The sequence below is a fragment of the Gorilla gorilla genome, chromosome X, assembly GCF_029281585.2.
Source record: "Gorilla gorilla gorilla isolate KB3781 chromosome X, NHGRI_mGorGor1-v2.1_pri, whole genome shotgun sequence".
Taxonomy (NCBI): Eukaryota; Metazoa; Chordata; class Mammalia; order Primates; family Hominidae; genus Gorilla; species Gorilla gorilla.
Genome location: NC_073247.2, coordinates 115,093,728 through 115,112,058, shown reverse-complemented (window position 1 = coordinate 115,112,058; position 18,331 = coordinate 115,093,728). Strand labels below are relative to the sequence as shown.

Here is an 18,331-nt window from a genome sequence, read left to right as displayed (position 1 = left end):
TTAATAAGCATAGTACCCAATAGGTAGTTTTTTCTATCCTCACTCTCCTCCCACCCTCCACCCTCAAGTAGGCCCTGGTGTCTGTTGTTCCTTTCTTTGTGTTCATATGTATTCAATGTTTAGCTTCTACTTATAAGCAAGAATGTGTGGTATTTGGTTTTATGCAGAAACACACTTTACAGACACACATTGGTTAATAGTAAAAGAATGAAAAAAGAAATAGTATGGAAACACAAATCATAAGAAAGATGGAATGGTTAGATTAATATCAGCACAGTAGATTTCAGAGCAAGAAATGTCCATGGACAGATGAATGAATAAATAAAGCATGGTATATACATACAATGGGATATTATACAGCCTTAAAAAGAAAGTAAATTCTGATACATGCTACAACATCGACAAACCTTGAAGACATTATGTTAAGTGAAATAAGCCAGGCAGAAAAGGATTGATATTTTACGTTTCCACTTATATGAGGTACCTAGAGTAGTCAAATTCATAGAGACAGAAAGTAGAACAGCAGTTGCCAGAGGCTAGGGGAAGCAAAAAAATGGGGAGTTACTATTTAACGGGCACAAAGTTTCAATTTGGGAAGATGAAAAAGTTCTGGAGATGAACAGTAGTGATGGTTGCACAACAATTTGAGTGTACTTAATGCCATTGAACCATACACTTAAACATGGTTAAAATGGTAAATTTTAAGTTGTGTACATTTTACCACAATAAAAGCATATTTTATAAAAATGAATGGGAAACCTTTGGATTAAAAGAGAATTAAGAGACATATCAAGCAAGGGTAATGTGTGTTAGATCCTAACTGAAACAAATGTAACAAAAGAAACCATGATAATTTATGGAACAAGTGAAAATTTGAACACTGAATAGATATTTGATATTAAGGAGTTATTTTTAGGTGTAATAATGATATTGTGGCTAAATTTAAAAAGGGCTTATCTTTTAGATATACATACTGATACATCAACAGATGAAAATATATGCTATCTGGAATTTGCTTTGAAATAATATGGTAGGAAAGAAGTGGGTGGGAATAAAAACAGGTTGACCATAAATTGAAAATTGTTTACAGCATAAAGGTGGATACAGTCAGGTTTTGTTTTATTTTTCTAAACTACTTTTGAATATATTTCAGATATAACTGACAAAAAACTAGTATCCAGAAAAAAATGTTCTGTTGGGAGTATAAATGATGCAATCACTTTGGAAAGCATTTTGGCATTATCTATTAAAAGTGAAGATATGGATACCTATAACCCAGCAATCCAACTTCTAACAAATACCCATTAGAGATGTATATGAATGTTAATGGAAACATTATTTGTAAATAACCAAAAATTTGAAAATAATATCCATAAAGATGAGAATGAATAAATATGTTATATTCATGAAATGATATAGTAAATGGCAATGAGAATGAACTAGATCTATACATAAAAACATGGATGGGCATAACTCACATAATTTGAGTAGCATAAAGACTAAATAAATAAAAGCAGTATGATTAAATTTACTTAAAGTTAAACTGCAGGCAAAAATAAATGGTTGGAAGGGCATTTATAGGTGGTAAAACTCTAAAGAACAACAAGGAAATAATGACTGTAAAAGTTAGGATAATGGTTACCTCTGGGAAGAAGGTAGTATTTTGTAATTAGTAAAAAAAATCACCTGATGGGTTACAGGTGCTTGCAAAGTTCTATTTCTTGACCTGAGTTTGGTTATATGTTACCTGGATGTTTGTTTTATATTTATTTATTTATGATTACTGCACTTTTTAATAGATGTGTTACAGCTCACAATTTAGCAGTAAAGACATGCTGTCGAGATAATTGGTTAATACTTTAGGATAATATAAATTTTCCCGATCCTAAAAGGACATCTGAATGAATTAAACATTTAGATGTTAAAAATTTGAAACAATAATAAGCTAAGAATAAATAATAAAAGAAAGATTAACTTACTGATAAGGCAAGAAAATGTATTGAAAAATTAGAATGTATGAATATGAAAATACAAGTTTTATGTGGGTGTGGATGAATAGGAAGTTCTCTATACTGTTATTGGGGGTAGAAAATGATGTTATAATTCTGAAAGCAAATCTAGCACATCTAAGGATTTACCTAAGGAACTAATAGGGAAGATCCTAAAATACAGTGGTATAAGGTGGCAAAAATATATTGAGTACCTGATCTTTGCACGAGCTTTGTTGGTGAAAAGCAAGCTTACTTTAAAAAAGGAAAAAGAAAAACTAAAAACAACCAAAATGTTCATCTATAGCCAATAAAATGTAGTTAACCATATAATAGAATATTATGTAGCCATTTAAAAAGATCAGGTATATCTAACATGTCTAATGTAAAATATTGCCAAGATACATTGTTCATGGTAAAAAGAATATAAAAGAATATGAAAATAATACCAGATACATAAAAATATGTACTACCCTGTCAAACATGTTTATCCCTGGGTAATGAAATTTGACAAATGATAGGTCCTTACACCTATGGAACTCAATGAAAGGCGATCACAATAATTGATTGTATGTCCACTGATCTGTGTCAGTTTTGAGTGGATGGGTAGGTGGGAAGGATACCCATGAGGACATGGTATTTGCCCTCTAGAGACCTCTGAAAAACCTCAGCTTTGGTGGTTTTCTGCTATGTGCCAAGCATAGGCTAGGTGCGTAAGCCAGTGCGCTATCCCATGTAACCCCTCATCAGCCTATAAGGTAAAGATTCTTTTCTACATTTAACACATGAGAAATCTGATGCTTGTCTATGGTTACACAACAGATCATCTGCCTGTGTTGTCTCCTCCATGCCCATTTGGCTCAGTTATTAACCAGTTCCTGTGGGATTTATACCTGGGCTTCTTAGCAGCTCCTGGTGATTATCAACTACGTAAGAAAATAGATGCTGAGTGAGTTAGTACCCATGGGTAACTCAAAGTGTGCAGGATACTGACACAATTTGAAATGCAATGTTTACAATTTTTAAAATATGAATATTTAAAACAAATATTTTTAAAAGGTGGCCACTGAAGCCATTTGGAGTATTAGGGGAAGGGGGCAGAGGGGCTCTCTTGTCTATGGTTTTCACAACTAGATGTCTGAATTAGTCAAGGTTCTGCAGAGAAATAAAACCAATAGGGCGTGTGTGTGTGTGCATAGGCTCATGGAACAGATTCATGCAGTTATGGAGACTGACAAGCCCAAAATCTGCAGGGTAGGCAGGCAGGCTGCAGACCCAAGGAGTGTTGATGTTGCAGTGCCAGTCTGAAGGCTGTTTGCCAGAAGAATCCCCTCTTGCTCAGGAGAGGTCAGTCTTTAGTTCTATTAAGGCCTTCAGCTGATTGGATGAGGCCTGCCCACATTATACAGAGCAATCTGCTTTACTCAAAGTCCACAAATTTAAATGTTAATCTCATCCAGAAAACACCCTCACAGAAACATCCAGAATAATGTTTCAGCCAATAGTAGGGCTTACCACTTCAAAGGAACAAATAGGAAAAGACAACTTATTTTGTTAGCTTAACGTTTTAAATTCAAGTTAATCATGAAAGCTTTTTTCCTCTGTAACCAGAGTGTGCTTTCATGCTATCTGGACTCACTTGAATAGGACTTACAGAGTATGTTCTCTGAATACCAAAAATGCACTTAATTAAAAAACAGAAACGTTAAATATCTAGAAAAAGCCACAAATATTGTAAATAACCCATAGGTTAAATAAATAAATTACCCAGACAAAATAGAAATATTTCAAACTCAACGATAGCATATCAAATTTTGGAGATGCTATTAAAATGGTGTTTAGGGAGAAATTTGTAATTTTAATTGCTTATATTAGAAAAAAAGAGAGGTCTAACATCGATTATCTAAATTTTTATGTACAAAAGCTAGAGAATAAAAGGATATTAAACCCAAAGTAAATAGAATAAAACAAATGAATATAGAAATATGTCATTATTTATAGATATTTTTGAGGAGACTTAATACCATATTGTTAAGATGTCAGTTCTCCTTTCCCAAGTGATCTTCAGATTAAATGCAATCACAATCAAAATCCAAGCAGGAGGGCCGGGCGTGGTTGCTCACGCCTGTAATCCCAGCACTTTGGGAGGCTGAGGCAGGCAGATCACTTGAGGTCAGGAGTTCAAGACCAGCCTGGCCAATAATGGTGAAACCTCATCATACAAATCCTACGGAAACTATTCCAAAAGTAGAGGGGGGACTACTTCCAAACTCATTCTACAAAGTCAGTGTTACCTTGGTATCAAAACCAGACAAAAGACGCATCAGAAAAAAAAAGAAAACTACAAGCCAATATCTTTGATGAATATTGATACAAATAAACTTTAACAAAATACTAGCAAACCATATTCAACGATACATTAAAAAGATCCATTCATCATGTCCAAGTGGGATTTATCCCAGGGGTGCAAAAATGGTTCGACATACACAAATCAATCATTATGATACATCATATTAACAGAATGAAACACAAAAACCATGTGATCATTTCAATTGATGTTGAAAAAGCATTTAATAAAATTACACATCCCTTCATGTTAAAAGCCCTACAAAAAACTGGGTATAGAAGGAGCACACCTCAACATAATAAAAGCCATATACAACAGACCTACAGCTAGTATCCTACTGAATGGGGAAAAACTGAAAGCCTTTTCTGTAAGAACTGGAACAAGACAAAGATGCCATGTCCACTTTCACCACTGTTATTCAACATAGTACTGGAAGTTCTAGCTACAGCGATCGGACAAGAGAAACAAATAAAGGGCATCCAAATTGCAAAGGAAGAAGTCAGGTTATCCTTGTTTGCAGATGATATGATGTATATTTGGAAAAACCTGAAGACTCCACAAGAAAACTATTAGAGCTGATAAACAAACTCAGTAAAGTTGCAGGATAAAAAATCAACACACAAAAATCTGTAGCATTTCTGTATGCCAACAGGAAACAATCTGAAAAAAATACAAAAAAAATCCCATTTATAAGAGCCACACATAAAATAAAATGCCTAGGAATAAACTTAACCAAAGGAGTAAAACATCTCTATAATGAAAACTATAAAACACTGATGAAAGAAATTGAAGAGGACACCAAAAATTCAATATTGTTAAAATGTCCGTATTACCCAAAGCAATCCACAGATTCAATGCAATCCTTACCAAAATACCAGTGACATTCTTCACATAAATAGAAATAACAATCCTAAAATTTATATGGAACCACAAAAGACCCCGAATAGCCAACCATATCCGGAGCAAAAAGAACAAAACACGAGGAATCACATTACCTGACTTCAAACTTTACTACAGAGCTATACTAGCCAAAACAGCGTGGTACTGGCATAAAAACTGACACATAGATGAATGAAATAGAAGAGAGAACCCAAAAACAAATCCACAGACCTACAGTGAACTCATTTTTGACAAAGGTCCCAAGAGCTTACACTGGGGCAAAGATGATCTGTTCAATAAATGGTTCTAGGAAAACTGGATATCCATCTGTAGAAGAATTAAACTAGACTCCTATCTCTCACCATATACAAAAATCAAATAAAAATGGATTAAAAACTTAAATCTAAGACCTCAAATTATGAAACTTCGTTGTGAAAACCTCTGGAAAACTCTGCAGGACATTGGTCTGGGCAAAGATTTCTTGAGTAATACCCCACAAGCACAGACAGCCAAAGGAAAAATGGACAAATGGGATCATATCAAATTAAAAAGCTTCTGCACAGCAAAGGAAACAATCAACAAAGTGAAGAGACAACCCACTGAATGGGAGAAAATATTTGCAAATTACCCATCTGACAAGAGATTAATAACCAGACTACATAAGGAGCTCAAAGAACTCTAAAGGAAAAAAATCTAATAATCTGATTTAAAAATGGGCAAAAGATTTAAATAGACATTTCTCAAAAGAAGACATACAAATAGCAAACAGGTGTATTGAAAGGTGCTCAACATCATTGATCATCAGAGAAATGCAAATCGAAAGTACAATGAGATACAATCTCACTCACCCCAGCTAAAATGGCTTTCATCCAAAAGACAGGCAATACCAAATGGTAGCAAGGATGTGGAGAAAAGGGAACCCTCATTCACCATTGATAGGAATGTAAATTAGTACAACCACTATGGAGAACACTTTGGAGTTTCCTCAAAAAAACTAAAAATTGAGCTACCATACAATGCAACAATTCCTCTGCTGGGTATGTACCCAAAAGAAAGGAAATCAGTATATCAAAGAGATGTCTGTATTCCCATGTTTGTTGCAGCACTGTTCACCAATAGTCAAGATTTGGAAACAACCTAAGTGTCAATCAACAGATGAGTGGATAAAGAAAGTGTACGTATACACAATGGAGTACTATTCAGCCATAAAAAGAATAAAATCCTCTCATTTGCAACAACATGGATGGAACTGGAGGTCATTATGTTAAGTGAAATAAGCCAAGCACAGAAAGTCAAATATTGCATGTTCTCTCTCTTTTGTGGGAGCTAAAAATTAAAACAATTGAACTCATAGAGATAGAGAGTAGAAGGATGATTACCAGAGGCTGGGAAGGGTATTTGGGGGTGGGGGGTGGGAAAGGAGGATAGTTAAAGGGTACAGAAAAATAGAAAGAATAAAACTATAGTAAAAAATGATTTGATTGTTCATTTTAAAATAAATAAAAGAATATAATTGGGTTGTTTGAAACACAAAGGATAAATGATTGAGGTGATGGATACCCTATTTTCCCTGATGTGATTATTTCATTTTGCATGCCTTCATAGAAATATCTCATATAACTCATAAATATATACACCCACTATGTACCCACAACATTAAAAAATAAAGAATAAGGAAGTAATTGTGTTAAAAAGTGTGTAGGTTAGTGAAATAGTATAAGGTGAACACTCTTGTTACCATCACTCAGATAAAAAGATGAAAATTTCCCAGCCACCTTAGAAGCCCTTCCATGTACCTCTTCCCTTTTCCGCAAAAGCAACTACTATTTTGATGTTTATAGTAATCACTTTCTTTGGTTTCTTTGTGGTTTTATCTCCCAAGTGTGCATTGCATAGCTGGACACTACAGTTTAGAGTTTAGTCTTGCTCATTTTAAATTTTTTATTGTTATTTAAAGTATTAATCTACAGATTTTCTGTCCTTCTCTTGCTTTTCCTTACAAATTATTTGTGGAATAACCTGAGCTATTTGGCTTGTACAGTTTCCCACAATACTGGATTTTGCTGTCTACTAATGGTATAGTCCAACCTGATCCTCTTTCCTAAAAATTGGCAATCATATTCAGGGGTTTTATTAGACTTGGATATGATCGCTTTGGATTAATAAGCTGTATTGTTTTCTTTCACGAAGAAATAAATGCTCTTTTTAGTATTTATCAGCCATTGATGTCTAATGCTATCGAAGGAAAGCCTGTAGTTGTAATGTGCTTAAGAACATGTAGTGTGGTGGCCTCCAGCAACCAGCTAATGAGTTCCCCCCTCACACTTCTTGCAATGCAGTTTCTATAAACACCAAAGACTTAATTTTAAAACTATATATGTACACACATATACATATGTATACATACATACATGAATACATAGGTACATATATAGATTTTTTAATTAAGACACACACACTCATAGAGATATCAAGGTACAGAGCTTTAAATATTGACTACAACAAAGAGTTTGCCTTTGTCTGGATAATACAATTTGGTAACTACAAGTGTATGGGTGCTAACTTTACTTTTCAGTCCCTTGTTGCTAATTCACAGTCATCTTTGAGCGAGAGAATGAAAGGATATTAAACCCAAAATAATGTAAAACCCAAAATGCTCTTAATATAAATTAATCCTACCAGTCATATTAATTTTTCTGGTCACTCTGTCTTGAAATCTCAGAGCCTTGTTTGATTTTTACCCCTTCCCTAAGCAACAAGTCCGTCTTTCTTCACTCTGATGGCTGAATCTGTCACTCTCCTGGTTTAGGCCCTTATCATCTTACATATGAACTATTAGGGCAGCCCATTCTCTGGTGTTTCTCCCTCCATTGTCACCCCCTCTCCTTCAGAGAGTTTTAGGTAAGATATCCAAGCCTCTCCTTCAGAGAGGTTTAAGTAAAATATCCAAGGTTACATAGCTGGTTAGTGCCAAGCCTGGGAATTAATCCAGTTTTAGAATGAGGACTGTCTCAATACGTCCCTATGTTTTCTCCCATCTTCTTCATCCAACCTCCTTCCCTTTGTTCACTGATGAGTCAATAGTTATTTTGGAGGCTCCCCAGATGCCCAGAACTGCCCTGTGTACTTTGGATGTAAAGGGCTGGGTCTCAGAGCAAGGGTCTACACTGGTGAGAAATCTACTCTCTCTGGGTGGGCTGAATACCCCTTCATATGAGGCCATATGGAGAAAGGACTAAAGGGAGGGGTTGACTGTCAGGCCAGTAGGTTCTAGGGGAAGGCAATGCCAGATTGGCCCCAAATAGAAAAAGCCTCAAGGAGGAAAAGTACTTGACCTGAGTCTCAGAGGATGGGCAGGGTGTGGAATTAGGATGGGAAGAAGGAAAGAGACCTGTCTGAAGGGACCCAGGCGCAAGTTGCCTTGGCCTGTTTCATGCTGCTTGTGGATTGAAGTCCACTTTCTCCTTCTTTAGAAGTGTCTATGGATGATGTCTATTGTCTGAAAGTCGTTCACTGCAAGCAGTTTATGACATGAAGTCAGAAAATCTGTGTTCTGCACTCTCATAAGGCCTTTCTCGCTTATTTTCAAGTCATGAAATCTGAATTTTTCAATCTTTCTGTATACAACTTAGACAAATGCATTAAAAATATACATCTACCTTGAGCCCACAAATCCATTCCTAGATATCCATAATCAATGATACTTATAAAATTTAACTACAACAAAGTTATAGTGAATATGGTTGATCAGGGTGGCTTTATACTATACTGATTCTTAGATAAAAATAGAGAAAACCCTTATGTTTTACACTATACTGAGTTTTGTGTGGATGTATTCCAGATTATCAACTTTGCCAAAGTTTGGTTGCTGATTGTAACCTTATTGCATCGCTCATTTTAGCCAAGAGCACTAGTTGTCCCCAGAGACAATGTATTCCACCTTCCTTTAGGTAATAGGACTTTGCTCCCCAAAGTTTTAGAAGAGCTCTTGGCTTTGTTTGTTTCTGTTTGAGAGAGGATATCCCTCTGTCACCCAGGCTGGAGTGCAGTGGCATGCTCATGGCTCACTGCAGCCTCGACCACCTAGGCTCAGGCGATTCTCCCACCCCAGTCGCCTTAGTAGCTGGGTCAACAGGCGTGCACCACTACACCTGGCTAATTTTTTGTAGAGACAACGTCCCGCTATGTTGCCTAGGCTAGTCTCAAACTCCTGGCCTCAGCCTCCCAAAGTACTGGGATTACAGGCTTGAGCCACCTCACCTAGAAAAACTCTTGATCACTCAACTAGAAACTAACATTTCCCAGCATCCTTTGAAACCAAGTATGTCTACTTGTCCAAATTCTTTGCAATGGAATGTGAGTAGATGTGGAGTGTACAACTTCTGTGTCATTTCTACAAAAGAGAATTGTTTGCTTTCTACTTCCTCTTTCCTCCGTCCTGCATTCTAAAACTCAGAAGAAATACAAGATCAACACTCTAGGAGATGGTAGAGCAACAAAACAGAAGGCACCTAACCTCATATAGTCATATAGTAGACAAATCCACTTGCCCCAAACTCCCTTTCTTTCTTTTTTTTTTTTTTTTTTTTTTTGGAGTCTCGCTTTGTCGTCCAGGCTGAAGTGCAGTGGTGCGATCTCGGCTCACTACAAGCTCTGCCTCCCGGGTTCACGCCATTCTCCTGCCTCAGACTCCCGAGTAGCTGGGACTATACGCGCCCACCACCACGCCCGGCTAATTTTTTGTATTTTTAGTAGAGACGGCATTTCACCATGTTAGCCGGTCTCGATCTGCTGACTTCGTGATCTGCCCGCCTCGGCCTGCCAGAGTGCTGGGATTACAGGCGTGAGCCACCGCGCCCAGCCCCAAACTCCCTTTCTATCTCTGGACTATTTTGTGTAAGAAAACTACACTTTTGTTTGAGAGAAGAAATTCTCTCTTGTTTGAACCATTGTATGTTTGGGGCCTCTACATTATAGTAGCTTATCCTGTATCATAAGTACACTTGTGAAAGAAGTGATAGAAATTGATCATCATGTTTTTCTGACATGGAAAAATGAGGTTAAAATGAATTTATGATATAAGTTCTGCACATTTTTCCTAGTTTGTATTTACTTATATTTTTGTTTCTGGTGGTTTTATGTGTAGAAATTGTTTTAATATCCTATTATGTAAGTATATTCAGAAATAAGGAATGATTATATTTTACCTATTACATTCCATGTTTATACATATGTATGTATAAATATTAGAATCTCATTGATCATGCTGTTTCTAATCTAATTTGCTATTAAAGTATAAATAATGAAAAGTTTTCTTTATCATTAAATATCCCTTTATAGCATATTTTTATCTTTTTATGGAACTCGATATGAATATGTAATAACTTATTTAAGCCAAATAATCAATATTGGCATATTTTGTTTTTTGCATTGTTTTATTGTTATATTTGTTTTACTACCATGAATATCTTTAAGCATAAACCTTTTCACACATTTAGATATTTGTTGTAGAATAGAATGTAAATAGTGAAATAACTATGTCAAATAGTACGAATATTTCTAAAATTTCGAATAATTGCTGTCAAATTGCCTTCTATAAAGAATGTACCAAATTACCTTCCCAGCTATAGTGTGAAAATTGTTTTAGATTTAACAATTTACTATGACAAGAAGAATATCTATTTGTTTTGCATTTAGTCAATAAAGTATAAATACATATGTAAATGTGCCCAAATTAGAAATTTATAGCTCAATGAAGTTTCACAAAGTAAAACCATTGAACCAGCATTTAAAACAAAACAACAAAGAAAAATAGAACATTACCAACACTGTAAAATCCTCATTCCAGTGTTTACTAAAGACTGCTACTACCGAGAATTCTAACATCACAGATTAGTTTTGCCTGTGTTTAAACTCATATAAATGGAGTTATACATTAAATACTCTTTTCTTCTCTCTGACTTCTTTATATTAACATTATGCTTGTGAGGCCTATCTATATTGCTTGTAGTTGCAATCTGTACATTTTCATTGTTGAATAATATTCCACTGTGTAAATACATAATTTATTTATACATTTTCCTGATAAAAATATTTGGGTATTTGATAATTGTTGGCAATTTTTAAAATGCTATTACAGATATATGTGTAAATGCTGTTTGGTAGACCAGTGAACACATTATTAGTATAGGGATATCTAGAGCGAAATTGTTCAGTCTTAGAGTATACATATGTTGATTTTGACTATATTCTGCCAGTTTTCCAAATCAGTAGTACCAGTTCTAGTTGTACCACATTCTTGTAAAATACTTGGTGCTTTCTGTCTTTATTATTTTAGACAGTCTGGGTGGTGTTCAGTGACATCACATTTTGGCTGTAATTTGCATTTCTCTTAAAAAGTAATGAAGTTGAACATCTTTTCAAAAATTATTGAACATTTATTGTATTAAATGTTCTGTTTTGTGAATGTTGTTTTTAAAGATATTTTCCCATTTTTCCATTGTATTATCTTTCCTTTTCTTACTTATTTTTAAGAGTTCTTTATATAATGTATTATGGACATGAGTCATTTGTTAGATATATTTGTTGCAAATATCTTCTCCCAGTTTGCAGGTTGCTTTCTCATTCTTTTAATGGTGTTGTATGATAAACAATTTTTTTTTTCTTTTTTGAGACAGAGTCTCGCTCTGTCGCCCAGGCTGGGGTTCAGTGGCACAAGCTCGGCTCATTGCAACCTCCACTTTCTGGGTTCAAGCGATTATCCTGCCTCAGCCTTCCGAGTAGCTGGGATTACAGGCATCCGCCATCATGCCTGTCTAATTTTTTTGTATTTTTGTAGAGACAGGGTTTCACCATGTTGGCCAGGCTGGTGTTGAACTCTTGACCTCAGGTGATCTGCCCGCCTCGGCCTCCCAAAGTGCTGGGATTACAGGCATGAGACACTGCGCCAGGCCTAGAAGTTTTTTGTTTGTTTGTTTGTTTGTTTTAATATGAATAAAGTGCAATCCATAATCTTTTTCCTTCATGCTTAGTGCTTTTTGTGTCCTGTTTAAGAAAACTGCTTACTCCAAAGTCATGAAGGTGATCCCCTGAGTTTTTTTACATTAGGATTACATTTTTACCTTTCCCATTTGGGTCTGCAATCCACTGAGGTTTTTTTTTTTTTGTTTTTGTTTTTGTTTTTAATGTATTATGTAAGGTGGAATCAATATACATCTTTTCCCCATATGGATATCCAACTAATCTTTTCAAAACCACTTTTGAAAAGAAAAACGCTTTCCCCCACTTCATTGAACTGTCATCTTTATCATAAATTAGGTGACTGTATAGGTAGGTATGTTTCACAGGTCCATATAAGATAGACACACACACACAAACACAGACACATTTTAATCTTTGAGACAATATCATACTCATAAAATTGTATTAAATTTTGATATCTAGTAGTGGACGTTTTGGAGCTTTCTTCATCTAAAAGGCTGTCTTAGCTATATTTGACTCTTTGTATTTTCTTTTTCTTTTTATTTTAAACAGAGTCTCACTCTGTCGCCCAGGCTGGAGTGCAGTGGCGCAATCTCTGCTCACTGCAACCTCTGCTGCCCGGGTTCAAGCGATTCTCCTGCCTCAGCCTGCCAAATAACTGGGATTATAGGAGCCTGCCATCGCGCCCAGCTAATTTTTGTATTTTTAGTAGAGCCAGGGTTTCACCGTGTTAGCCAGGATGGTCTGGATCTCCTGACCTCGTGATCCGCCCACCTCGGCCTCCCAAAGTGCTGGGATTACAGGCGTGAGCCACTGCACCAGGCCCGGCTCTTTGTATTTTCATACACATATTTGGAGTCTGCTCATCAACAAAAAGTGACCTGTTGAGATTTTCATATGGATTGCACTGAATTTACAGATGAATTTGGGTATAATTGACATCCTTAAAATATTGAGTGTTTTCATCCATGATCATGGTAATCCCTATACTTAGTTATTCTTTAGTGTTCTTGAAACTATTTTATAATTTTCAGTGTAGAGGTCTTGAAAGTATTTAATTAGATTTATTTCTATATATTTGATTTTTAGCAAAACTTATTGGGCTATATTTTACCTACAATAAGATACACACCTTTTAACTGTATAGTTCAATGATTTCAACAAATGTATTTGTCAATGGAGTCACTACCCCATTAAGATACAGAATGTTTTCCTCAGCTGAGAGAGTTCCATTATGCCTCTTTGCAATCACAAAAACCTCAACTTTCAAGCCAGGCAAAAACTGATTTGATTCAACTTATATCAGTACAGATTAGTTTTGCCTGTTTTAGAACTTATATAAATGCAATCATGCAGAAAACACTCAACTGTGGCTGGTATCTTTTACAGATATAAATTTTTTTCATTTTTTTGAGATTCATCCATGTTATTGTTTGTATCCGTAGCTTGTCACTTTTTTATTGCTTAGCAGCGTTAAAATGTATGAATACATCACAATTTGTTTATCAGTTCACTTGTTGGACATTTAGATTTTTATCAACTTTGGGGCTATCATAAAGGAAATTTCTATGAACATTCCTATGCAAATACTTTTGAGAAAATATGTTTTAAATTCTGTTGGGAAAATTCCGAAAAGTGGAATTTCTAGGACATATGGTAAGTCTAACTTTTCAAGAAACTGCCACCAAGTCTCAGAGTGGTTGAACTTCTCACCAACAATCAATGAGAGTTTCTGCTGTTTAGTATTTTCAAAAGTGCTTCGGACTGTCAGACTTTAAGTTCAGCAATTATAATGGGTGTGCAGTGATTTTTCATCCTGGCTTTATTTTACATTTCCCTGATAGTTAATGAGGTTGAGCATCTTTTCATGAGCTCATTGGTAATTTGTGTATGTAGTTTTGTGAAATGTTTATTCAGATCTTTTGATCATTTTTACTGCATTATTTGCCTTCTTATTTTGTTTTCGAAGTTCTTTATATATGCTCTGAATTCAAAAACCATTGTCAGATACAAATACTGTGAATATTTACTCCCAGCTTCTCACTTCATTTTCTTAACCATGTGTTTTAAATGGTAGAAGTTTTTAATTTGGATAAATCCAATTTCTTATTTTTTTCTTTTGTGATCTGTTCTTTTTGTGTCCTAAGGAATTGTTTTCTCAAAGATTGTAAAGTTTTCTGTATGTTTTATTCTAGAAGTTTTCTAATTTGAGCTTTTACATTTAGGCCTAGGATCCATTTTGAATTAATTTGTGTATAGTATAAATAAAAGGCAAGGCTCCTTTTTTTCCTTTAAGAATTCTGTTATTTCAGCACCATTTGTTTAAAAGACTATACTTTCCATATAGAATTACTTTGACATCTTTGTCAAAAACTAATTAACAACATACGTATGGGTCTATTTCTGGAGTCTATTCTGTTCTATTGATCTACAGGTCTATGTTTACTACTACACTAACTTTATTATTACACCTTAAGTCTTGAAATAATATAATGTAACCCTCAGGATTTGTAGGATATTTTAAAAAAATTATTTGTCTATTCTAGGTCCTTTGCATTTTCAAATAAATTTATGAGTACGTTTGTAATATTTATCTTGTAGCTGCAACCTTCTTAAAATCAATTCTTACTCCTATAGTAGGTTTACCGTAGATGTCTCTGGATTTCCTAAATACATGATTATTTGATCTTTAAATAAAGACATACTTATCGTTTGAACCAGAAATTTGTGAAAAAGGCCTTTTTTTCCTTTTAGTTATGAAAACCCAACAAGGCTCTGTAGCACTACAACTCACTAGCTCATTTCATAGAAGGGCCTCATGTGTCCACGGGCCCCTCAGAAGGGGAGCCATCAGCTGCCCTGTCCTTTTCCAAGTTCTAAAAAAGCAGCTGCGTGTAGAGTCTATATTTATATAATGATTTAACAGGACAGGTGGTTGGGATATTTTGCCTAACTTTAATCCCGTCTTTCAAGTAAAAATAACTTTTTTTCCTTTTTAGAGAAGTATATTAATTTTTTGTTTCATACAAAAGAAATAATACAGAAAGGTATTAAGAATGAGAAAAGCCTACTCTCTTGTGCTCCTTTCCTGATACACCTCTTCCACTCATTTTAGTGGAGAGAAAACGGAGAATATTGGTAGGAGGACAGAAGGAGGTAGACAGGCAGAAGGAGGTGAATCCTGGGAGCCAAGGGCAGAGAGAGGCAAGTCTCCAGAGAAGTGGGAATGGCCAACAGCTCCCTGAGAAGATACCTTCCATCCTTCCTGGGCAGGCAGGGGAAGTCTCAAGAATATACAGAGAAGGAAGAGTGGCAGAGCCCAGGCTGGGGATGTTAAAAGGGACTCCCGGTGAGGATGGGGGCGGGCCCGAAAGCACCACCTGACTCCGGGCTGCAGGAGGGGGCGTGGGACGGGGGCGGAGCCGCTGGCGATGACAACAGCCACACGTGATCGGCCAACACTGAGTCTTACCTCGTTGTGGCGTCAGAGCCGCCGTCGCTCGCTCCCTTCTCGGCAGTGGTACCTGTTCCCGGTGGCCCTGAGGACGTGCGGGCCAGGTACGGCCCCGAAAGTAGGAAGCGGAGGGGGAGCAGGTAAGGGACCCGGAGGGGGTCCCTGGGGTTGGTGTGGGGGAGCGGCCCCGGCCTGCGGATGCCCCATCCCCGGGCAGTCGCGCGGAGACGCAGCCGGTCCACGATGCAGCCCCGGGGCCCCGCCGCGGGACCGCGAGCCTTGCGTGAGCAGAGGGGTGCCCGGCCCCGCGGGAGCCGGCGATCCTGAGGCTACGACCTTTCGGAAGCACCTGTCTCCGTCACCAGCGCAAGCTTTTCCAACACCCCTGCTCCGCCCTTCTTGATGCAGAAAATGGTGGTCAGCTTGGGGGGCTGGGCGGCTGAGGCGGGGGGCGAGAGCGGCTAGGAGGGCCCGGGCCCGGCGTGGGGAAGGGGCCGGGTGGCGGCGGGTCCTCTCTAGCGTTCCGCTGCAGCAGCCCCTACTCTTCCCACCCCGGCCGTCTGCAGCTTTGCGGGGCCAAGTGTTGCGGCGACGCACCTCACGTCGAGAATCGGGAGGAGGAGACTGCAAGGATAGGCCCAGGTCGGTGCGAGGGACGGTGGTGGGGAGGGGGTCAGAACATGAGGAAAGCCCAGTCTGAGACCCCAATCCGTGCCTTCACCCCCACACTTCGCAATCCCCCACCCCCACCCCTTCTTCGTCCTCCATTTTGGTGCCTGCAGAGGCCTGGAGATGGATCTGCAGAGAAGATGGTGGGCTTTGCGGGAGAGAAGGGCACAGACTGGCTCCCCTCCCCCTGCGAGGGTACACGGGGCCTCTCTGGTGGAAAAAAAATGAAATTTAAAAAAGGCCTTTGAAATCCAGGGCTCTGAATTTTGAAAGGTGGGTAGTCGGGCCTCTGTCCTCGGTGCTGATCAGTTCACCAATAATTGAGTCCATTTTCTCTCTGTCTCCTAGGAGTAATGGAGTCCAAAGAGGAACGAGCGTTAAACAATCTCATCGTGGAAAATGTCAACCAGGAAAATGATGAAAAAGATGAAAAGGAGCAAGTTGCTAATAAAGGGGAGCCCTTGGCCCTACCTTTGAATGTTGGTGAATACTGTGTGCCTAGAGGAAACCGTAGGCGGTTCCGCGTTAGGCAGCCCATCCTGCAGTATAGATGGGACATAATGCATAGGCTTGGAGAGCCACAGGCAAGGATGATAGAGGAGAATATGGAAAGGATTGGGGAGGAGGTGAGACAGCTGATGGAAAAGCTGAGGGAAAAGCAGTTGAGTCATAGTCTGCGGGCAGTCAGCACTGATCCCCCTCACCAAGACCATCACGATGAGTTTTGCCTTATGCCCTGAATCCTGATGGTTTCCCTGAAGTTAATAGGGAGACCCCTGCTTCCTAAACTTACACATTTGTGGTGTACCTTTGTTGTAAACGTTTTGATGCTACCTATTTCTTGTGGGTCTCCTATTACCAGCTTCTAAATGAATGTTGTTTTTGACCCAGTTTGTAAGTTTCTGTCAGCAGGGGAGTTTTACCTATTGCATGGAAAGATGCTCATTATATATTGTGAAGTTAATAAAACAGTTTTAAAAAGCATTCTCTGCATTCTTTTTTACTTTAAATCTTAAACATGCACCTAAACAGTCATATATATACATATATATATACCACACATATATATAGTAAATAGTGTTTATCTCTGTGGTAGAATTAAGAGGGAGTTTATTCTTGCTTACCCATAATTTCTTATTTTTCAAAATGGAACACGTATTACTGATAAAAAGCAATGTGACCACCTTATAAAAACGATGTGAGCACTTACTAAACACTTGTGACAGAATCTCAATTTTAGCTTGCCTCTGGGTTCTCTTTTTAGAAATGTAAGAGACACATCTCTTTGAAGATCATAATATGTATCAGTAAGATGAAGACAATCACCTCCCAGGCTTGTTGTATGGACCAGATAAGGTAATGAGGTTGTGAGCTTTCTCCCAAGTTGTTGTTCTTACTGACATGCATGATCCAACACTTTAGATATTCCCTTCTGTTATTAGAGGAAATTTCCAAGGTGAGGTCTTCCCTATATTCACAAGTCCAGTGGACTAAGGAGTAGGTACTTTCATTCCTCTGCTGCTATGCTCTATTCTCATCATCTCCCCTGGGTATTACTCTGCTAGGTTTTGCTCCCTACACTGGCTCCTACCAATGCAGATGTTCAGAAATCCTGAAAGTGAGAAAGTCCCACCAATTTCTCTGGAATTTCCAGTGGATTGAATCCTTGCTCTACTTTACAAAAGAGTGGACAAATCCCCTCTCCCTGCTTTGTTTCATGGAAAAACATTGTCTGTCTAGATCTTTCATTACAGGTAGTTCTCTCCCAGGAAACCTCCTCCTCGGTATAGCAGACTATAAGATGTGTGAGGAAACACAGCCCACTTTCAATCTGAGATAGTCCCACCTCATACCAGCTCACATTTACCTGAAATCCATGAATGTACAGAATTTTGTTATCTATACAGAGTTGGACATCAGGAAATCACTTAGTGAATAAATGGATACACAAATGAGATCTTTATGAGAAGTCTACGGGAAGACAATTGGGGTTAAGTGTCCCAGCAGAACTAG

The 18,331-nt window shown here is 37.7% G+C and overlaps 1 protein-coding gene across 2 annotated transcripts; it reads left to right on the top strand.

The window, feature by feature from the left end:
• Positions 1-15,621: 15,621 nt before the first annotated feature.
• BEX2 (brain expressed X-linked 2) lies at positions 15,622-17,302 on the top strand. Of its 2 annotated transcripts, none has more exons than XM_019019702.4 (3): positions 15,622-16,066; positions 16,216-16,291; positions 16,667-17,302. In XM_019019702.4, the coding sequence occupies exons 1-3, from the start codon at positions 16,052-16,054 to the stop codon at positions 17,056-17,058; spliced, it is 483 nt and encodes a 160-aa protein (XP_018875247.1). In that variant the 5' UTR covers positions 15,622-16,051; the 3' UTR covers positions 17,059-17,302. The 2 variants fall into 2 exon arrangements, with proteins under 2 accessions (XP_018875247.1, XP_004064626.1); XM_004064578.4 differs by having other exon boundaries at positions 15,623-15,789.
• The last annotated feature ends 1,029 nt before the right edge of the window (positions 17,303-18,331 follow it).